General features: G+C 46.1%; 1 protein-coding gene across 4 annotated transcripts in view; it reads left to right on the forward strand.

Moving 5' to 3' along the window:
* Positions 1–17,172, forward strand: part of ZC3H3 (zinc finger CCCH-type containing 3) — a 589,081-nt gene that overhangs the window by 476,340 nt on the left and 95,569 nt on the right. For 3 of the 4 annotated variants that reach the window (XM_043966879.1, XM_043966869.1, XM_043966886.1), the window contains exon 11: positions 2,645–2,898. In XM_043966879.1, coding sequence (XP_043822814.1) covers positions 2,645–2,898 — 254 coding nt within the window. Of the gene's footprint in view, positions 1–2,644; positions 2,899–8,364; positions 8,499–17,172 lie in introns of all 4 variants that reach the window. The other variant, XM_043966895.1, reaches the window with a different exon arrangement.

Raw genomic sequence — 17,172 nt, forward strand, 5'->3', positions numbered from 1 at the left:
CCTGAACCTTATATATAACAGAGCAACCAGCTAAGGGCCTTGCCTGATCTTTAGGCTTGTTCAGAGGGAATGGAGCCCAGATCCTCCTGGTGACCAAGGGAGGAATACCTGGGGGAGGTGGATGGGCAGATACTTCAAGCAGTCCAGTGAAGTTTTCCTGGTTTTCTCTCCCTAGCTGCCCTTCCCCACATTGTCCTGAGATTGCCTTCCTCACCATTTCCTGAACCCAAGAGACCAGTCCTTTGAGCCCTCATTTACAGATGAGAGAACTGGAAAGCCTAGAGCCAATGGAAAGAGGGCTGGATTTGGAGTCAAAAGACTTGGGTTCAAATTTGGCTCTGCCATTTAACCGCCTGTTTGACTTGGGCAAGTCACTTTGCCTCTCTGGTCTATAATGTCCTTTGCCACTGGTGGTCAGTCAGCATGCTGGAGATGGATCCCCTCCCACAAGCCCCTCCTCCCCGTCCCTCCACCTTTTTCTTCCTCAGAGAGTAGTACTGACTCTAGTGGAAGAAATTATAACAGTTATACTTGTTAAGAACTACAGTATGCTTGCCTTACATTACCTGTAGGAGGTAGGGTAGTGTAAGCACTGTAATCATTTTTCAATGAGGAGCCTGAGGTTCAGAGAGGTGGAGTGACCTTGAGCTGGACACTCCAAGGTCAGTCATGTGTCCATTGTCCCACCCTTCCTCAGAAGTAGATAACATTTCAGACACCACTTCTACCAGGGGAGCAGAGGGCAGGGATGACTATTCATTCCCATTTGATAAAGAACGAAGCTGTAACCCAGAAGGCACTTGCCCAGTCACATCATTCAGTTACATAGATGGTATTCAACTCCAAAGCTCCTCCAGGAGACATTGTTGATGAATGCCCAGTCATAAGGACACTGGCACACTCTTGAGCCTTCACCGCCTCATCCCTAGTGTTTACTACTGTTTTTGCTTGGGCCTGTGGTAACAGGTCTGACTTGGAAATTGGAAAGTACTAGATTTTGGAACCAACCCCCCTCCCCACTAATCTTGTGCCAGCTCACTGTCTCTGGACCAAGTTGGGGCAAGGAATAGGAAAGTAGGTTTCACGCCCTTGTACCCTGAAGTGATGACTGTAAACATCCCCCTTCCTACTACATACTATGATCCAGGCACACTTCCTTCCTCTGAATATGTTTTCTCATCTTTATAATGTGACAATGCTCCCTGCCTTGCACCCCAACAACACAGCTGTTGTAAAAGTGGATGAGAAAACACTTTGGAAACTAGCGTGTGGAATATACACATGCACACAGTGGTGGTGGTCGTGGTGGTGGTGGTCCTCCTCTAAAAAAGCCCTGCAAGATAAAAACCCGTCATTTCTTATCCTCAGGGCTCTGCTATTAACCTACAGTGCCTTTCCAACTTTAAATCCCGTTGCTTCCTTAAACCTACTTTAATTTGTCTCCAGCCAAACTGGAGCACTTTTCATTTCCCAAAGATGCATTGGGCTTTCTCATCTCCAAACCAATGTTCACACTACTCCCCCAAGCATACAGGGTCTTCTCTCCAGGACTCCATCCTTCAAACTCTGACTCAGTTGCCATTTTCTTCATTCAGCTTATTTAATAACTATATACTAAATACCTCCATGACAGTCTTCCCCCAGTAGATGAGAGAGCCTGGCTTCAGAGGCTGTCTCATCAAAAGCAAAAAAGTCTGGCAGGGTCTTCTGAACTAAAAAGCCTTACAGAGTGGGCTTAATGATGGTGTGTGTCCACCATCCCAGTACCAGCCTAGCAAAGCATTGAAAGGTTCATCAGCTCGGCTTCAGGGGGAGTAAGCTTTTCAGCCACAACCGATCACAGAGACTCTAGTCTTCATGAAAACTCTTCATAAAGAGTTTTGAGAGTATTTTCAGTGATCTGTGCAACAACTATGCTTCATCTTGGAGAGGACAAGGAGGCTTAGTACATTCCTATCCCAGTCTTGACATGTTCAGTGTAGTTCAGGATGAGGTTAGGGAAAAGGTCATGATTTGGAGATGGGGAATGCGACAGCTAGGTGGCTCAGTGACTAGAGTGCTGGGCCTGGAGTCAGGAAGACTCCTCTTGATGAGTCCAAATCTGGCCTCAGACACTTACTAGCTGTGTGACCCTGGGCAAGTCACTTAACCCTGTTTGCCTCCATTTTCTCGTCTGTAAAATGAGCTGGAAACAGAAATGGCAAACCAAACTTTGCCAAAAAAAACCCCCAAATGCAGCCACAGAGTCAGATACTACAGAACAACAGCAAATGAGAAACACAAAACCACAAGATCAAGGTAAAGTGAAACTAGTCAACCATTTGGGGCCAGAAGTCCAGAATTCAACTCCTGGCTCTGCCACTTACTGTCTTTGTGACCTTGTCCTTCCCTGAGTCTTATCTCTACAGTGAGAGGTGTTGGATTACGGGTCCTTCCAAGTTCTAAATCTTTTCTTCCTAAAAGAAAAAAGGATAAGGGGATTTCCCAAAGCCATTTGAAAGCAGGAAAAGAAGGATCTAGGGGTAGGAGTAGGAGTAGGAGCTCTGTGAACCCACACGGCAGTGTGGACACTCCCCTCGCTTCCACTTGTCCCCCTCTTTCCCAGGCCTGCCCTCATTGCTCACTGCACTGTTTTCTCCTCCAGGAAGTACACATCTTCAAAGTCACAGGCCAAGAATGCCTCTAGCTCCTCTTCTCTCCTGTCGTCAGCATCAGCATCAGCATCTTCCTCTTCAGCATCATCGGATGCTGAGGAGCCACATGAAGGGACCGCGGAGGCTTCAGGTTCCAGGAACCTCCCCAAGCTGCCCTCCTACATCTCTCTGCAGTCTTCATCCAGCCCTCGGGGCCACTCAGCTTCCCGAGCACGGAGGAAGAGCCCAGCCAAAGAGGAGACGGGTAGGACTGGGGCTACCCAGGGTTGCTGTGTGGAACCCCACCATGAATTCCCTCCTTCCTGAGCTGTAGCGTCCCTCCCTCTCCCATGTGCCCTTTCTGACTTTGTCCTCAATACAACTTCCATACTTCTCAAAAGTCCTTAAGGAAGAGAGAATTTGCCTAACTGAAGACTGAGGGATATGCCCTGCTTTTGCCCACCAGCAGGAAATGTGGTAGGTGGTAGGGCTTGGGGTATGGGACTCAGATTTCAGCAGCAGATATTTAATGAGCACCTGCTGTGCACTGAATACTATGCCTAATGTTCATCGAGACAGAGTTTAGATAAGTCATGGCCCTGCCCTCATGGAGCTTATAGTCTAGTAGTGGGACAGATAACTGATATAAACATAACATAAGGAAGGGTATGATAAGTCGTACAATGGGAGTTATCACAGGACTATAGAGCTTCAAAGGAGGGAGAATGCTTCTGGTCAGGAGCTCCCCACAAATAGGTATTGTCTCCTCCTCAGAACAGGGGCTCCCTGGTCATAGGGAAGGTCTGCGTTTACCCCTCAGGCCAAGCAAAGATAGGGGCGATATCTTACCTCTCAGCCCTTGCATACATCTACCTGTCCAATGTATTCCAAGGCTTTTAGTCCTATTCTTAGGGACCTAGAGGGTAGAGGAAGAGAGAGAGAGAGAGAGAGAGAACCTGTCCTGTGGGTCCTTCCAAAAGGGAAGAGCTTATTACCCTCCCAACCCCTGTGATCCACAGAATCCTCAGCAAGGGAAGTAGGAGAGCACCCACTTTTGCATTCAATTAAGCAGACTTTGTCTTAGGGCCTTTGTGTGTAAAATGGGAGATAGGTGGGAAGGTTGAAAAGGCTGAAGGAGACTCCTGAGAGGAGCTAGGTTATTTAGGTAAGTAATCTCTGCCCAGGGTAGAGCTGTTGGGGGAAAAGAGTAAAGAAAGATACATAACTTGGCAAGGCCTCTTGATCGTTTATTCAGACGTTTGACAAACACTTAGTAATACTTGCTGTGTGCTAGGCCTTGTGCCAAACTCTGAAAGAGAAGCAAAAGCTAATAAGGTAGGAGGCAGCTAGGTGGTACAGTGGATAAAGCACCGACCCTGGATTCAGGAGGACCTGAGTTCAAACCCAGGACACTTGACACTTACTAGCTGTGTGACCCTGGGCAAGTCACTTAACCCTCATTGCGCCCCCCCCCCCCCCAAATTAATAAGGTATAGTCTTAGCCCTCAAGGACCTTATAGTAGTGGGAAAAGACATTTAAACATAAACTGTAGTACAAAGCAGGGGACAAGCTAGGTGGCTCAGTGGATAGAGCATTGGGCCTGGAGTTAGGAAGACCTGAGTTCAAATACGGCTTCAGACACTTACTAGCTGTGTGACCCTAGGCAAGTCACTTAACCTGTTTGTCTTAATCCACTGGAGAAGGAAATGGCAAACTACTCCAGTATCTTTGCCAAGAAAGTCCCATGGACAGTATTAGTGTGCTATGGTCCATGGGGTCATATCATAAAGAGTCAGACATGACTGAATGACTGAACAAGAATAGTACAATACAGGATATGAAAAGGGAGAGGCGCAAAGAGTTGTTGGGGCCTAAGAAAGAGGAAAAACTTCTAGATGGGGGCTCCGTGAGGGCAGGGGCTATGTCTCCCCCTTAGACTGGGGACTCCCTGAAAGCACGACCTCATTTCTAGTATTTGTATTTGGATAGACGTGAAGGTCAGTGGGTGATGCAGACATGAATTTGAGAAGGGTGGTTAATTGGGAGGAGGGGAAAGGAACTTTGTGCTGATACCCATAGACTTCAGGGCTGGGTTCAGACAAAGCCCCCTGGAGGAGAATATAGCTAGGAAACAGGACTTCTCTAGGCATGGCCCTGCTAAGGTCCTGGAAGAGCAGCTGAGTCGTCCAGGTCTCTGGAAGTCTGTTCCCAAGGAGCAGGCTCTGGATGCCCGGCGCCTGGAAGAGCTCCAGGGGTCCTAGCCCAGCATCTAAGAGGCCCCTGTGGCCCACCTCCTTTGGCTCTGATGCTGCTTGGCTTCTCTGGTCAAAAAATGCAGCCTTCCACCTGGCCAGGGCCTATGAGGGAGGTTAGGCCCAAGCCCTGCCCGGATGCTCCATCAGGGTTTCTCACTTTGGGAATTAATTCCGTTATGTTTAGCACATATTTATCAAGTGCAGCATGATGTAGTGGAAGGTGAATTTGGACCTGGGTTTGAGCCCCAGCACTGCTACTTATTTCCTGTGTGACCTTGGGCAAGTCACTTCACCTCTCTGGGCCTCAGTTTCCTCATCTGCAAAATGAGGAGGTTGGACTAGATGATCTCTAAGGTCTTAATCCCGTGCTAAATCCTATGATCTTATGAAAGATGAAGAATGACACAGCCACTGCCCTGCAGGAGTTTACAATCTAATAGGGAGGATGTGACATGTATGCAAGTAAGTATGATACAAGGTAGGGGCAAAGGGGATCCAGTCAAAGGGCTGTGAAAAACTTTGAGAGGACCAGGAGATAAGGGAAGGCTTCATGGAAGGTGTGGCCCCTGAGAATGGTGGGACCTTCCTTTAAGGTGGAGATGGAGGGCAGAGGAGACTGTTTGAAGCCCGGGGGCAAAAAAACACAAGAGTGGACTTTGGATGGGAGTGTGTATGTGGGCGTATCTGTGCAGGGATCATATGTGCTCATCATGGGTGTGCCTGTATACATGTAGGGGGGGTGTACATGTGTGCATTCTTTCACTCAAATAATGGAGCTGAGGAAGGAAGGAATGGGTGTCTTCTCATGGCGGCCAAGAGGCCTGGATTGGTATGGCTGATTATAGGCAGTGGGAATGGGAGGAGAGCAAGACTTTCCCATCAGGAGCGAATGGGAACCAGGAGGAGACTGGAAGAGCCCAGGCTTTCTCCTTTGTGTGTCCCTCCTTACTTGGGTCCCCAGACCAGGCAGCAGGGGCATGGGTGGGCCATGCACAGCAGGTACCAAATGTTTCCATATTTCACCTTCCCATTAAGCCGCCCATGTGCTCTATGCGCTAATCGTACCCAGCCGCACCAACGCCAGCCATTCCAGGCGAGGGCTAATTTAATTAGAAAGCACCCATTTTAGTTAATTTGTTCGAGAAGATCACTGAAAACTCCTGGAGAGAACAGATGTTTCCCTCTCCCCCGATGAACATTTGGGGCTTGGTAAATGGCTCCACTCAGCCTTGTTTAGGAGAGAAAGGAGGATTTTATGGCCGCAAACGACCCTTTCTGTAAACATTTTACAGCTCTCTGCACGTTTGAGTGACGATAAACCCCGAGCAACTCGGCGGGCTGCAAATTTGCGACCATACGGCTATCATTTTATTGTCATATTTCACGGTCGTAACGTTAATGGAAGATGCTCGCTACAGCCTTTTTTAACAGCTCCGCTGAGCACGCTCAAACACTCACTTTGGCAAATTCAGGCAGAGGGGCGGCTGCCTCTAGTTTGTTTACAGCCTCTGCTTCTGGAGGGTGAACTTTTTGGAGGCTCTGCCGCTTATTTTCTTGTCCTCCCCTTCATAGCCACCAAACCTCCCTCTTCCTCCCCCTGTCCCTAGCCCAGAGAATTGGAGGTCAGAAGACCCTCCAAGTATTCACTTGGGACCGTGGTCACAGTACTTTCACTTGCTGGGCCTCAGTTTCCCACTGTGTAAAATGAAGGGATTAGACTTGATTATCTCAAAAGCCTCTTCCAGCTATAAACCCTATGATCCTAGAGTCCTTTTAGGCCTGCTGAGGAGGCAAGGCCATCTATTCATGGGACCCAAGGCCCAATACCCAAGTTTCCTTCATCTGGATGAGGCTGGAGCCCCCAAGTCTTATCCTAAGAGGGGCCCAGCCTAGCCCCCAGGGATCCTTTTCCTCCCTCCTGGGGGTTCAGAACCTTGTTTGCATGCAGGGAGGGACCAGCATTGTTGCTGTGGATATGGGGGCCCTCTTCCCCAAGGGTCCTCTCTCAGGAGGAAAGAAGGGAACTGCTATAATGAAGCCTTGGCAATGTGGTGCAATAGGAAGAAGACAGAATTTGAAGCTGGCAGGCTCTGCTGCTTGCCACCTCGGGCACATCCTCTAACCTCTTTGGGCCTCAGTTACCTCATCTGTAAAATGAGGACGTTCAGCCAGATGATCTCTGAGGTTTCATCCAGTGCTAAATCCTGTAGTTTTATGACACCCGCCCCTTCCTCTCTGCAAGCCAGTAGGGGAGTGCTGAAGGAGGATAGGGTGTTTATCTGGAGACACCCTGACTTCTGCTTGCACCACCTTTCCCTTTAGAGAGAGAAGGAAGGAACTGCTGTAACCAGAGCCTCGGCTGTGTAGTACAGTGAAAAGAGCACTAGATTTAGACTCAGAGGGATTGGGTTCAAATCACAACGCTGCTGCTTACAAACTATGGGACTCTAGACAAGTAACCTCCCCTTTCTGGGCATCAGTCTCCTCCTCTGTAAACTGAAGGGGTTAGGCTAAATGGTCTCTCTAAGGTCCATTTCAGCTCTAAAATTGTATGAACCCCTGTGAGTTGTAGCATCATGGAGGCCTTTGAGCTGTCATCTCAGGAAGAGAGTGGAGCACAGGGATCTGGCAAATGGGGAAACTGAGTCCCACAGGGACCTGCCTACAGAGGTCAGGCTTCTATCCATTGAACCACTTGCTACCTCTCATCTGTCTGTGACCCTAGAGAGTATCCACAAGAGCTCAGAGATCTGGCTAGAGGATAGGGACTTCTCTTTTTCCTGTTACTTGAACCCTCTCCTGGCCCTCTTCAGGTGCCCTCATCCTCAGTAAAAAGCCAAGAGGGTCAAGCCTTGATCAGTTGGCTTCCAGGGCACTTTCTTCTTTTTAGTGGGGAAAATGGGTGTGGAAAGGGGGTAGGATTCTCCTTAAAATAAATCCAGTAGCTCATGAGCCAGTACTAGAGAAAATGCAGGAAGGTGGGGGTAGGAGAGCCGGCGTTCCTGGGAAATGTGTGTAATAATGAAAGTTGTCCCAAAACACTTCCTTCAGGGTGCCTGAAATGTAACCATCACGAACCACTCTTTGCCTTGGGATTCTGTATGGCCTAGTTCCCTGCTGACAGGCATAGTCTATTGAGGCCCCATCACCTCAGGAAGAAGGAAGAGCTTCTTTCCCAGAGATGGGGTCCAGGGCGGTAGGTGGACAAACAGATCAGAAGGGTTTGGGGGGAGCCTTTTTGACCAGCTGGAAGGACTTCATGGGGGATGGAGGAAGGCCTTTTACAGTGTCACCCTGTAGGACAGATAGCATCACAGGGATCTGTGTCACTGTGGGTGGGACAGAAGGAGGCGCCGAGAGCCGGAAGGGGCGCGGTGAGTGCCCTGGCAGACTGGACCGGGAGCCGGCTGACCCGTGGGCCTCGATAGGCGGACGGGCCAAGGAGGCCGTTGACTCTCAGTTATCTGCTTCGCAGGTTATCCGTGGCGAACATTTGAGCCCAAGTTGCCTCCCCGCCTCCGTTCCGCACGCTCTCACCACCCGGCCCACGTGGGCCTGGGGGAGGCAGACTCAATGGAACCCCAGCCTGAGCCACGCAGTATTAGGAGGGTAAATCTGCTGCTTTTAAAAAAAATGTTGCCCGGGGTTGCACCCCATAATCCCATGGGAATGACTTTAGAATGGATCATCTGCTAGTTTGGATTATCTGCATGCAGCATTTCTCTCCTTGGATAATAGGGAGTTGGGAACATAGCTCTCAGCAATGGTCAGTGACTCTTACCAGGCAGGCACTGTTAGTTCAAGGATCACCTTGTTCTTTATCCTTTCCTGCCCTCATCCCCACTGTGAGACCAGCATAAAGTCACTTTTTTCCTTATCCCCTGACCCTGGTCTGAGAGAGAAGGAAATTGCTTTTTTGAAAAAGAGGTAAAATGTGAAGGAAGGGTCTCATCAGGAGTGTTCAGCCCCTCTCCTCCCTTCTCTACTCCTCTAATTTTACCATCTTCCATACCAGACAGAAGGTATCTGTTATTCTAGGCTTGGGTCCAGGACCCAGGAATTTCAGGGTTAGCTCCATAAGCTAGATATACATGGATAGGGACTAAGATACTTGGATATGGATATGGGTCCAAGAATATAAAAGGGAAGGTCACAAAGTTACGTCATAAAGAAAGACTTTGTTCATACTTTGTCCCCACACTTGACCTTGGGCAAATCCTGTCTCTTCTGTGCACCTCAGCTTCCCATCTGTAAAATGAAGAAGTTAGACTTAATGATTCCCAAAGACCCTTCCCATTCTGATGGGAACCTCTTATCGGAATGGGAAGGACCCATATGAGAAATCCAATAAACATTAACTGAGCTCCTGTTACATGTGTCATTGTGCTATGCACAAGTCTCACCAAGGTTGTGGGTATATCGTTGATGGGGTTCTTGTTTAGGGGGAGATTCAGTTAGATGACATCTCTGGTGCCTTTCAGCTCTGAAATTCTGTGATGTCCATGTTGGGACAGAGAAAAAGTGTAAAGTGCGAATGCAGAATATCATCTGTGATAGGAATGGTGATTTTTCTGAAAAGGGTTAAAAGGATTTTCTTCCAACACCCAACTTCTCACAGAGCTTTCACACAAGCCGTTCTCTAGAGCACTCTCCTCTCGTTGCTTTTTTTCTCTTCTTGAGTGAGAGTAACTACTTGGTATTCATCTCTCTGCCAAATAGGGAGGGTGTGTGTGTGTGTGTGTGTGTGTGTGTGTGTGTGTGTGTGTGTGTGTGTGTGTGTGTGTGTGTGTGTGTGAGAGAGAGAGACAGAGAGACAGAGAGATATGAAAGATGGATGACAAGGTAGGTAGATGCAGAGAGATTACTGGATAGATAGATGACAGAGAGATAGATGGATGGATGAGTTTCTTATTGTCCCCACTTTTAAGGGGTGGCTGATGGCCTTTTAGTCAGGAAGCATACTGACTTCTGCAAGCAGTTTTCAGAGAGACAGAGGGTATTAGGTAGTAGAAGGCATCTGAACAGGCAGTGCTCACTTCCATTATTGAGAGCTTGTAGAAGCAAGAGGAGGAAGTTGTGAAGAGGTGCATTGGACTTGACATAAGAAAAAGCTTTCCTAAAGGAGAATGAGCTTCCTTGGGAGTGGTAGGTACCCCATCGCTTCAACAAAAACAATTAAGCATCAACAAATAGACGTCATTAGAGGTCTTCAAGTAGAGGCTAACCAATAGCTTATTCAGGATGTGCAGAAAGGATTCTTGTCCAAGCACAAGTTAGGCCAAATGACCTGAGTTTCTTTTGAATTCAGAACTCTTCTGGTGGTAAACTCCACTTGCCGATAAAGGGCTTCTTCATTTTTTTCCTGTCTGCTAATGAAACAGACACCACTCCCCTCCCCACCCCTCACACACCTGTGATCTGTCTTATCTTTCTTTGCTCCTCTGCTTCTTTCCAGCCTGTGCTTTGCTTTTGGTCATGCCAAAAGAAACCTTCCTGTACTCTCTGGCCCTACCCAGCTGTGGTCCTCCTTTCCCAGCCCAGAACAGACCCTTCTCTCCAACTTTCTTCTTCTTCTTCTTCTTCTTCTTCTTCTTCTTCTTCTTCTTCTTCCTTCTTCTTCCTTCTTCCTTTTTTTTTTTTCAGGGCAATGAGGGTTAAGTGACTTTCCCAGGGTAACACAGCTAATAAGTGTCAAGTGTCTGCAGCTGAATTTGAACTCGGGTCCTCCTGAATCCAAGGCCAGTGCTTTATCCACTGTGCCATCTAGCTGCCCCTCAAACTTGATTTCTGTTCCTCCCTCCCAATACAGATACCCTTAGCTTATAGAAGTCCGTGCCAGTAGCCTTATCGGACCATGACTTTACCGTGTGATACTTTCAAACATCCATTCACCCCAGGGCTCCGAATTTCCAAACAAGTGCTCCTTTGACTACACTGTGATAACTGAAGCACATGTATTCACATGCAAACCCCATTTAATCTTCCACTAGTGATAGAAACCACACACCTGGATTAACTTAACCTTTGCTTGATAACCCAAGGTAGCCATTAGAAATGGCAAATTTTGGTTCTCTCTTATAAAATGGGGAGGCCCTCAGAAGCTATTGAAGTCCATGAGGCTTTTAATTCTAATACTGGAAGGCCCCAAGCTACTGTGGTTTTTAGTGATCTTATGTCTATTTCTGTTAGGTTTTCCATCTCTCTGTCACTTGCTCAGTCTTTACTTTCAACGTGCCTTCTTTGAGTAACCTTTCCCCTTCCATTTTTCAATTTCTAACTCGCTGCAGGCTTAGAAATCAGATCAAAGGATTTGGAGCTAGAAGGGACCTAAGAGATCCTGTAGGATCATGAGCAAGTCATTTGCTCTGGTCCTTTTTGATCCTCAGTTTCCTCATTTATGAAAAAAGGTTGGGGGGCAGCTAGGTGGCGCAGTGGATAAAGCACCGGCCCCGGAGTCAGGAGGACCTGAGTTCAAATCCGGCCTCAGACACTTGACACTTACTAGCTGTGTGACCCTGGGCAAGTCACTTAACCCCCATTGCCCCGCAAAAACAAAAAACCAAAAAAAAGAAAAAAAAAAGGTTGGACTAGATTTTCTTTAAGGTCCTTTCCAGCTCTGATTGTTAGGATTCTCAAATCCAAACTAACGAGGAAGGAAACTGATGCCCACAAAAGGGAAGGAACTTGCCCGTGGTAGTGCAGATTGTAAGAAGCAAAGCTAAGATACGAAAACCCAGCCCTGTTACTCCAAATCCAGTGCTTCTAGCCTGTCATAATTGTGTGTGGTCTAAGAATTGATAGACTTAATTTTAGGGACTCTTTTGGTAGAAAATATTTATTGATTATATAAAGATAAAGTAATTTTCTACTATAAACTTTTAGTAACTAGGACCTAAGGAAGCAGAACTTAGAACCTAAGGGGGGGGGCACTAGTTGGTGCAGTGGATAAAGCACTGGCCCTGGATTCAGAAGGACCTGAGTTCAAATCCGGCCTCAGACACTTGACACTTACTAGCTGTGTGATCCTGGGCAAGTCACTTAACCCTCATTGCTCCACCAAAAAAAGAAAAAGGAATAAAAAAAAAAAAAGAGCCTAAGCCAGGGCAAACTGTGGGAATCATTGAGCCTAGAACCTATCAGTTATTTCTGTACTGCTAATGAACTGAAGTTAATGGGTAATGTGAGCTTTGAAACTGGATTCATAAATTCCATAGATTTAGGGTTCCTAGAAACCATTTAGTCACCCCCCATCCCAGCCCTTTATTTTCCCAATAATAAAATAAGGCCCAGAGAGGGGGAAATTAATTTGTAGCAGATAAAATGGGCAGTCTGCTTATGACTGCTAGAAGGAGGCTGATTGGAGCCAATTGGACTGCTTCCAAAGGTGATGGGCACCCCCAGTGAAGAAGGGACCAAACCTAGAACCACAGACAAAGGAACCTCACTTCATCACAGAGCAGAAGCCACTTCTGAAGGGCTGGTTGCCGTGGAAGTGAGATTTGCCACAGACTGGACCAATCAGTCCTACATGTGGCCTAGCTGGAGGTACCATAGGGAGAGGACTCTGACCATGACCTTAACACTTAGCACTTCTGTACTTGGGTGTTTGGTTCCTTCTCTGCCATTTCTAAGCCAAAGTTCATCTCAGCTGCCCTCTGAGTGATATAAAGCATCCTAGTACAGTGAAAAGAGTCTCCTGTCTCCATACTTCTGATTGGAGTCATAAGACCAGGCATGAGTCTCATCTGGGCTACCTATTGCTGTCTGACCTTGGGCAAATCACTTTGCTTCGGAGCTTCAGTTTCCTCATCAATAAAATGGGGATAATAATACTTGCACATCCTGACTCCTAGGAATATTGTGAGAATTAAGTGAGATAGTCTGTACAAAGCAATTTATAAACTGTAAAGCACTATAGAAATATATTATATATTATATTTTTTATATATAATATATATTATTAAGGGTTAGAGAAATTTGTTCGTGCTTTGACCAAGAGAGCAAAGAACCTTAGATATGAGTAGGGCAGCAGATCGGGGTCTGTTGAGGAGGGGAGAACCAAGCATAACTGTGTATAACAAGAACTCATCTTCCTACTTGTTACTGGTCTCTTTCCCTTTCTGCCTTGGGCTTTCCCCTACAATTCAGGATAAGAGTTTCCTGGATGAAGGAGAGGGCAAAGGCAGTCATTTGTGGCTTTTATGACCTCATTTGGGGGTTACCTGAGGTCTTTATTGCTTCTTTCTCAGGTCTCACACAAGAGCCGGAAAATGGAACCTCTGGCTAACTGAGGAGTTAATGGCATTCAAGCTTGGAAAGAATTGGTATTTTATCATATCTCTCCTGCCTTGAGGGTTCTAAGATCAGCTTTAGAATGGTGAGGAAGAATAAAAGAGGTCCCTGAGGAACCAGGGCTACAAATACAACCATTTCTACCATACCTACTTTATTCAATGATTTTAGGGTTGATTTTGTATTAGCAGCAAGCAAAGGGAAGGAGAACCTCTGCTGAGATTAATCTCTGTTGATTCACCAGAGATGACTATTAGACCTTCCATCTATACCTAATAGGGAAGGAGTAGGTGTTTGAGCCAGCTCTGTACTGCTTTCAGTGGTGGTGTATCATTGTCAGCCTGCCCATCACTTTTTAGAACCACAGTGCAGTTGTAGCCAAAGAGATAACAGATAGATAGACTTCGATTTTTTCCCCTGCTATCTTTTTTGACCCTTAATTATTGTACTTCTGAGTAAGGGGTATAGTCAATATTGAATGTAACATGGTTGAAAACATAGGAATGAACCAGGTCATGAAGAGATTTAAATGCCAAAAGACTTGATATTTGATCCTGAAGGTAACAGGGAGCTACTGGACTTTTTTGAGCAGGGTAGTGACATAGTAATACCTATATAGAAAAATCATTTTGTCAACTGAATTAAGGATTTATTGGGGTGAGGAGATATTTGAGGCAGGGAGAATGCTATTAGAAGTTATGATAGTAGAGGGGCAGCTAGGTGGCACAGTGGATAAAGCACCAGCCCAGGATTTAGGAGTACCTGAGTTCAAATCCAACCTCAGACACTTGACACTTACTAGCTGTGTGGCCCTGGGCAAGTCACTTAACCCTCATTGCCCTGCATTAAAAAAACAAAACAAAACAAAAAACCTAGAAGTTATGATGGTAGTCCAGATGAAGGTCTGAGCTAAGTGGTAACTGTGTGAATGGAGAGAAAGGGGTGCATGCAAGAGATGTTGTAGAGAAAGAAATTACAAGATCTGGCTGCTGATTGGATATGTGGGATGAATGAGAAAGGAAGGATAACACAAAGGCTGGGAACCTAGGTGGCCAAAAGGATGGTGGTACTATCAGTAGTAATAGAGAAGTTCTGAAGAGAAGAGGGCTTGGAAGTCCATAAGGTGCGTTCTTCTTTGGACATGTTGAGTTTCAGATGCCAGTGGGACTTCCAGTTTGAAATGTCCACCAGGCAGCTGGTGATGTGAGACTGGCTATTAGGAGGGCTGGGTGAATCGATCTGGGAGTCATCTGAATAGAGATGATAATTGAACTCAGGCGTGGTGATGAGATCACCAAGTGACAAGGTCTAGAGAGAGAAGGGAAGAGGGCTTATAGCAGAGCCTTCTGAGGACATGTGAATGAAGCCAGCAAAAGAGAAGGAGCAGTCAGACAGCAGGCAGAGAAACAAGGGAACACAGAGTCAGCCAAGACCTAGGCTGAGAGGAACCAGGAATGAGAAGTAGTTAACAGTGTCAAACGCTGCAGGGGTCAAGAAGGATAAGGATTAGGAAGTGACCATTGGGTTTGCAGTTAAGAAATCATTGGTAACTTTGGAGAGGACGGTTTCAGTGGAATGAAGAGGTCAGAAGCCAGAAACTGTGGCCCAGAGTGGTTAAGTAATTTATACATACTCTTGGAGGCTGGGTTTGGACTTAGCTCTTCCTGACCCCAAGTCCAATATTCCACCCACTATGCAATGCTGCTTTTCATGAACTGTGTAGCTACCACCTTCACATGAACTCGAATAGCTGGACAGCAGTTCATATGAAAAAAATCTGACTCATCAGTCAACAGTATGACAAGGATGCCCCAAAAGTTCGTGTGACCTTTAGCTACACTAAAAGAGTAAGGGAATGAAATGGTCTTAATATCTTTTGCTCTCAGAAGATAGGAAAAATATGCAGGAGACTCGGACTGTTTGGCAAAGAAATGGCCCTCAGAACATTCATCTTTCACAAGGCAGAGGAGTCAGCCAAGTACACTGCTGTTCTGTACCTTAATCTGTTTCCCAAGGAGAAACTGGTTGATGAATTGGAAAGGACAGAAACGTTGGGAGAAAGTGGCTGTGTCATCCTGCTGCTTGTGACTAGAAAGGGAAAGTCTGGTGTGAGCTGAGGTATGCAGTGTATTTTAAACTTCAGAAAGTTCAGAAAAAAGGTCAAGATGATCCCATGGCCTGAGATACCAAAGGGAAGTCGACTCACAAGGGAATAAAATTACATTAATGCAGTGGTGAATGATTCCCATACAAAACAAAAGGTGCTCATGTGGCTGCATGCTGAGTTTTCTGATAAGCCCAGATTTTAGGAGAACATGTACAAAAGATGGAAGCCAAGGCAGGTAACTAACAGCATCAAGAGTGATGAGGCCCTGTGAGAACAATGTCAGGAAGGCTAAAGCTCAGAGTGAATGAATGCATCCCGAGAAACTCTGCATCTAGATTCTTTGAACCACCACCCACACAGAGCTGCTAACTTACAGTGGTGGCGGACCCCTAAAACTCCTGGATCTTTTTCAGACAAACTTTGGTGACTATTTCCTCTCTTACCTTGTACTTGGGATATGGATTTTTTTTTAAGTATGACTATCTTTTTCATACTAAATTTCCTCTTAATAGATTTTACACAGTGTTCTAGCCAGAGAGAGAGAGAAGGAGAAGGAAGGAAAAGAAAGAAAAGGAAAAAAGCAACATACACATACAGTATAGAGGAAGTTCAGAAAATCAGTTGTACAAATACTGGAAGGGAGAAGTGTAATGATAGCTCACTCATATAGCACTTTAAGGTTTTCAAGACACTTTTTTGCATTTTCTTATTTGAAACAACAGCTATTGAACAGTCATATGTAACAACAGCTGTTATCTTCATTTTACAGATGTAGAAACTCAGGCATTAATATATGTGATATATTAATCAACAAATATTTATTAAATGCTTCATATGTACCAGGTACTGTCCTAGGAGCTAGAGGTGCACACACACAAAAACCAAAACCGGTTTCTGTTCTTTTGGAGCTTACATTCTGTTTTATGTATAATCAGAACATAGAAAATAAATACAGAGTTGATAGAAGGTAACAGTGGTAGGAATTGCCTCTAGCAGCTGGGGGGAATAGGAAGGGTCTCCTGGAGAAGGCTGCATGTGACCTAAGGAGTCCTAAGAGTTAGAAGTTGAGAGAGGGGAGCATTCAGAGCATGGACAATAGCAAGGAGGTCAGTATGACTGGATAATAAGAGTCTTTGGAGGAGCATGGAGTCCAAAGAAGAAAGGGAGCATTCTGGGTCTGGGGGGATTGCCTGTATAAGAGCACGTTGATCTCTGGGGTTTAGCAAATTGGCCAGGTTGTCTAGTATAGAGCATAAGCAATAGCCCTGCGTAAGCAGCTTGAGACAGGGTGTGAAGGGCTGATGGATGGAGAGTTTGTATTTGATTCCAGAGGTGTTGGGGAGCCATTAGAGCTGCTTGAGCAAAGAAGTGAGTGGTACATCCAGACAGTGTACACGCACTTTAGGAAAAGTGTATTTGGGTATCAGTGTGCGTTAGTCTAACTGTATGAAGTGGCTCAAAAGTCATGCAAACGTTAGGCTAAATTAATAGAAGCTTAGACTCACATCATCTGCCAGTCTAGAGGTACTTGGATGTTGTATCACTGGATACTTTACCTGATCTACAGTCAGCCTGATGCTACTGGAGGCCAGAGCATGGTGGTTCTCTTTGGGGGCCTGGCTTTGGAGATCCACCACCAGATCTAGGTTCTAGTCACCATTACTCCCCATCCTGGCCCTCACTCAACCAAGTGCTTCTCCAGACTCCTCCTTTTCTTTAGAAAATCACAGATTCTCAGAGTTGGGACAGAATTCAGTGTGAGAATCTAGAGGCTCTGTGACAAGCCTTCATTTGAAGATCTCTAGGGAGGTCTTCTTGGAGGCCGCCCACTGTAGGAACAGCTTAGCCTAAATTTTCCTTTGCAACTTTCCTTTGGCATCCCAG

Source organism: Dromiciops gliroides, chromosome 1 (genome assembly GCF_019393635.1).
Source record: "Dromiciops gliroides isolate mDroGli1 chromosome 1, mDroGli1.pri, whole genome shotgun sequence".
NCBI lineage: Eukaryota > Metazoa > Chordata > Mammalia > Microbiotheria > Microbiotheriidae > Dromiciops > Dromiciops gliroides.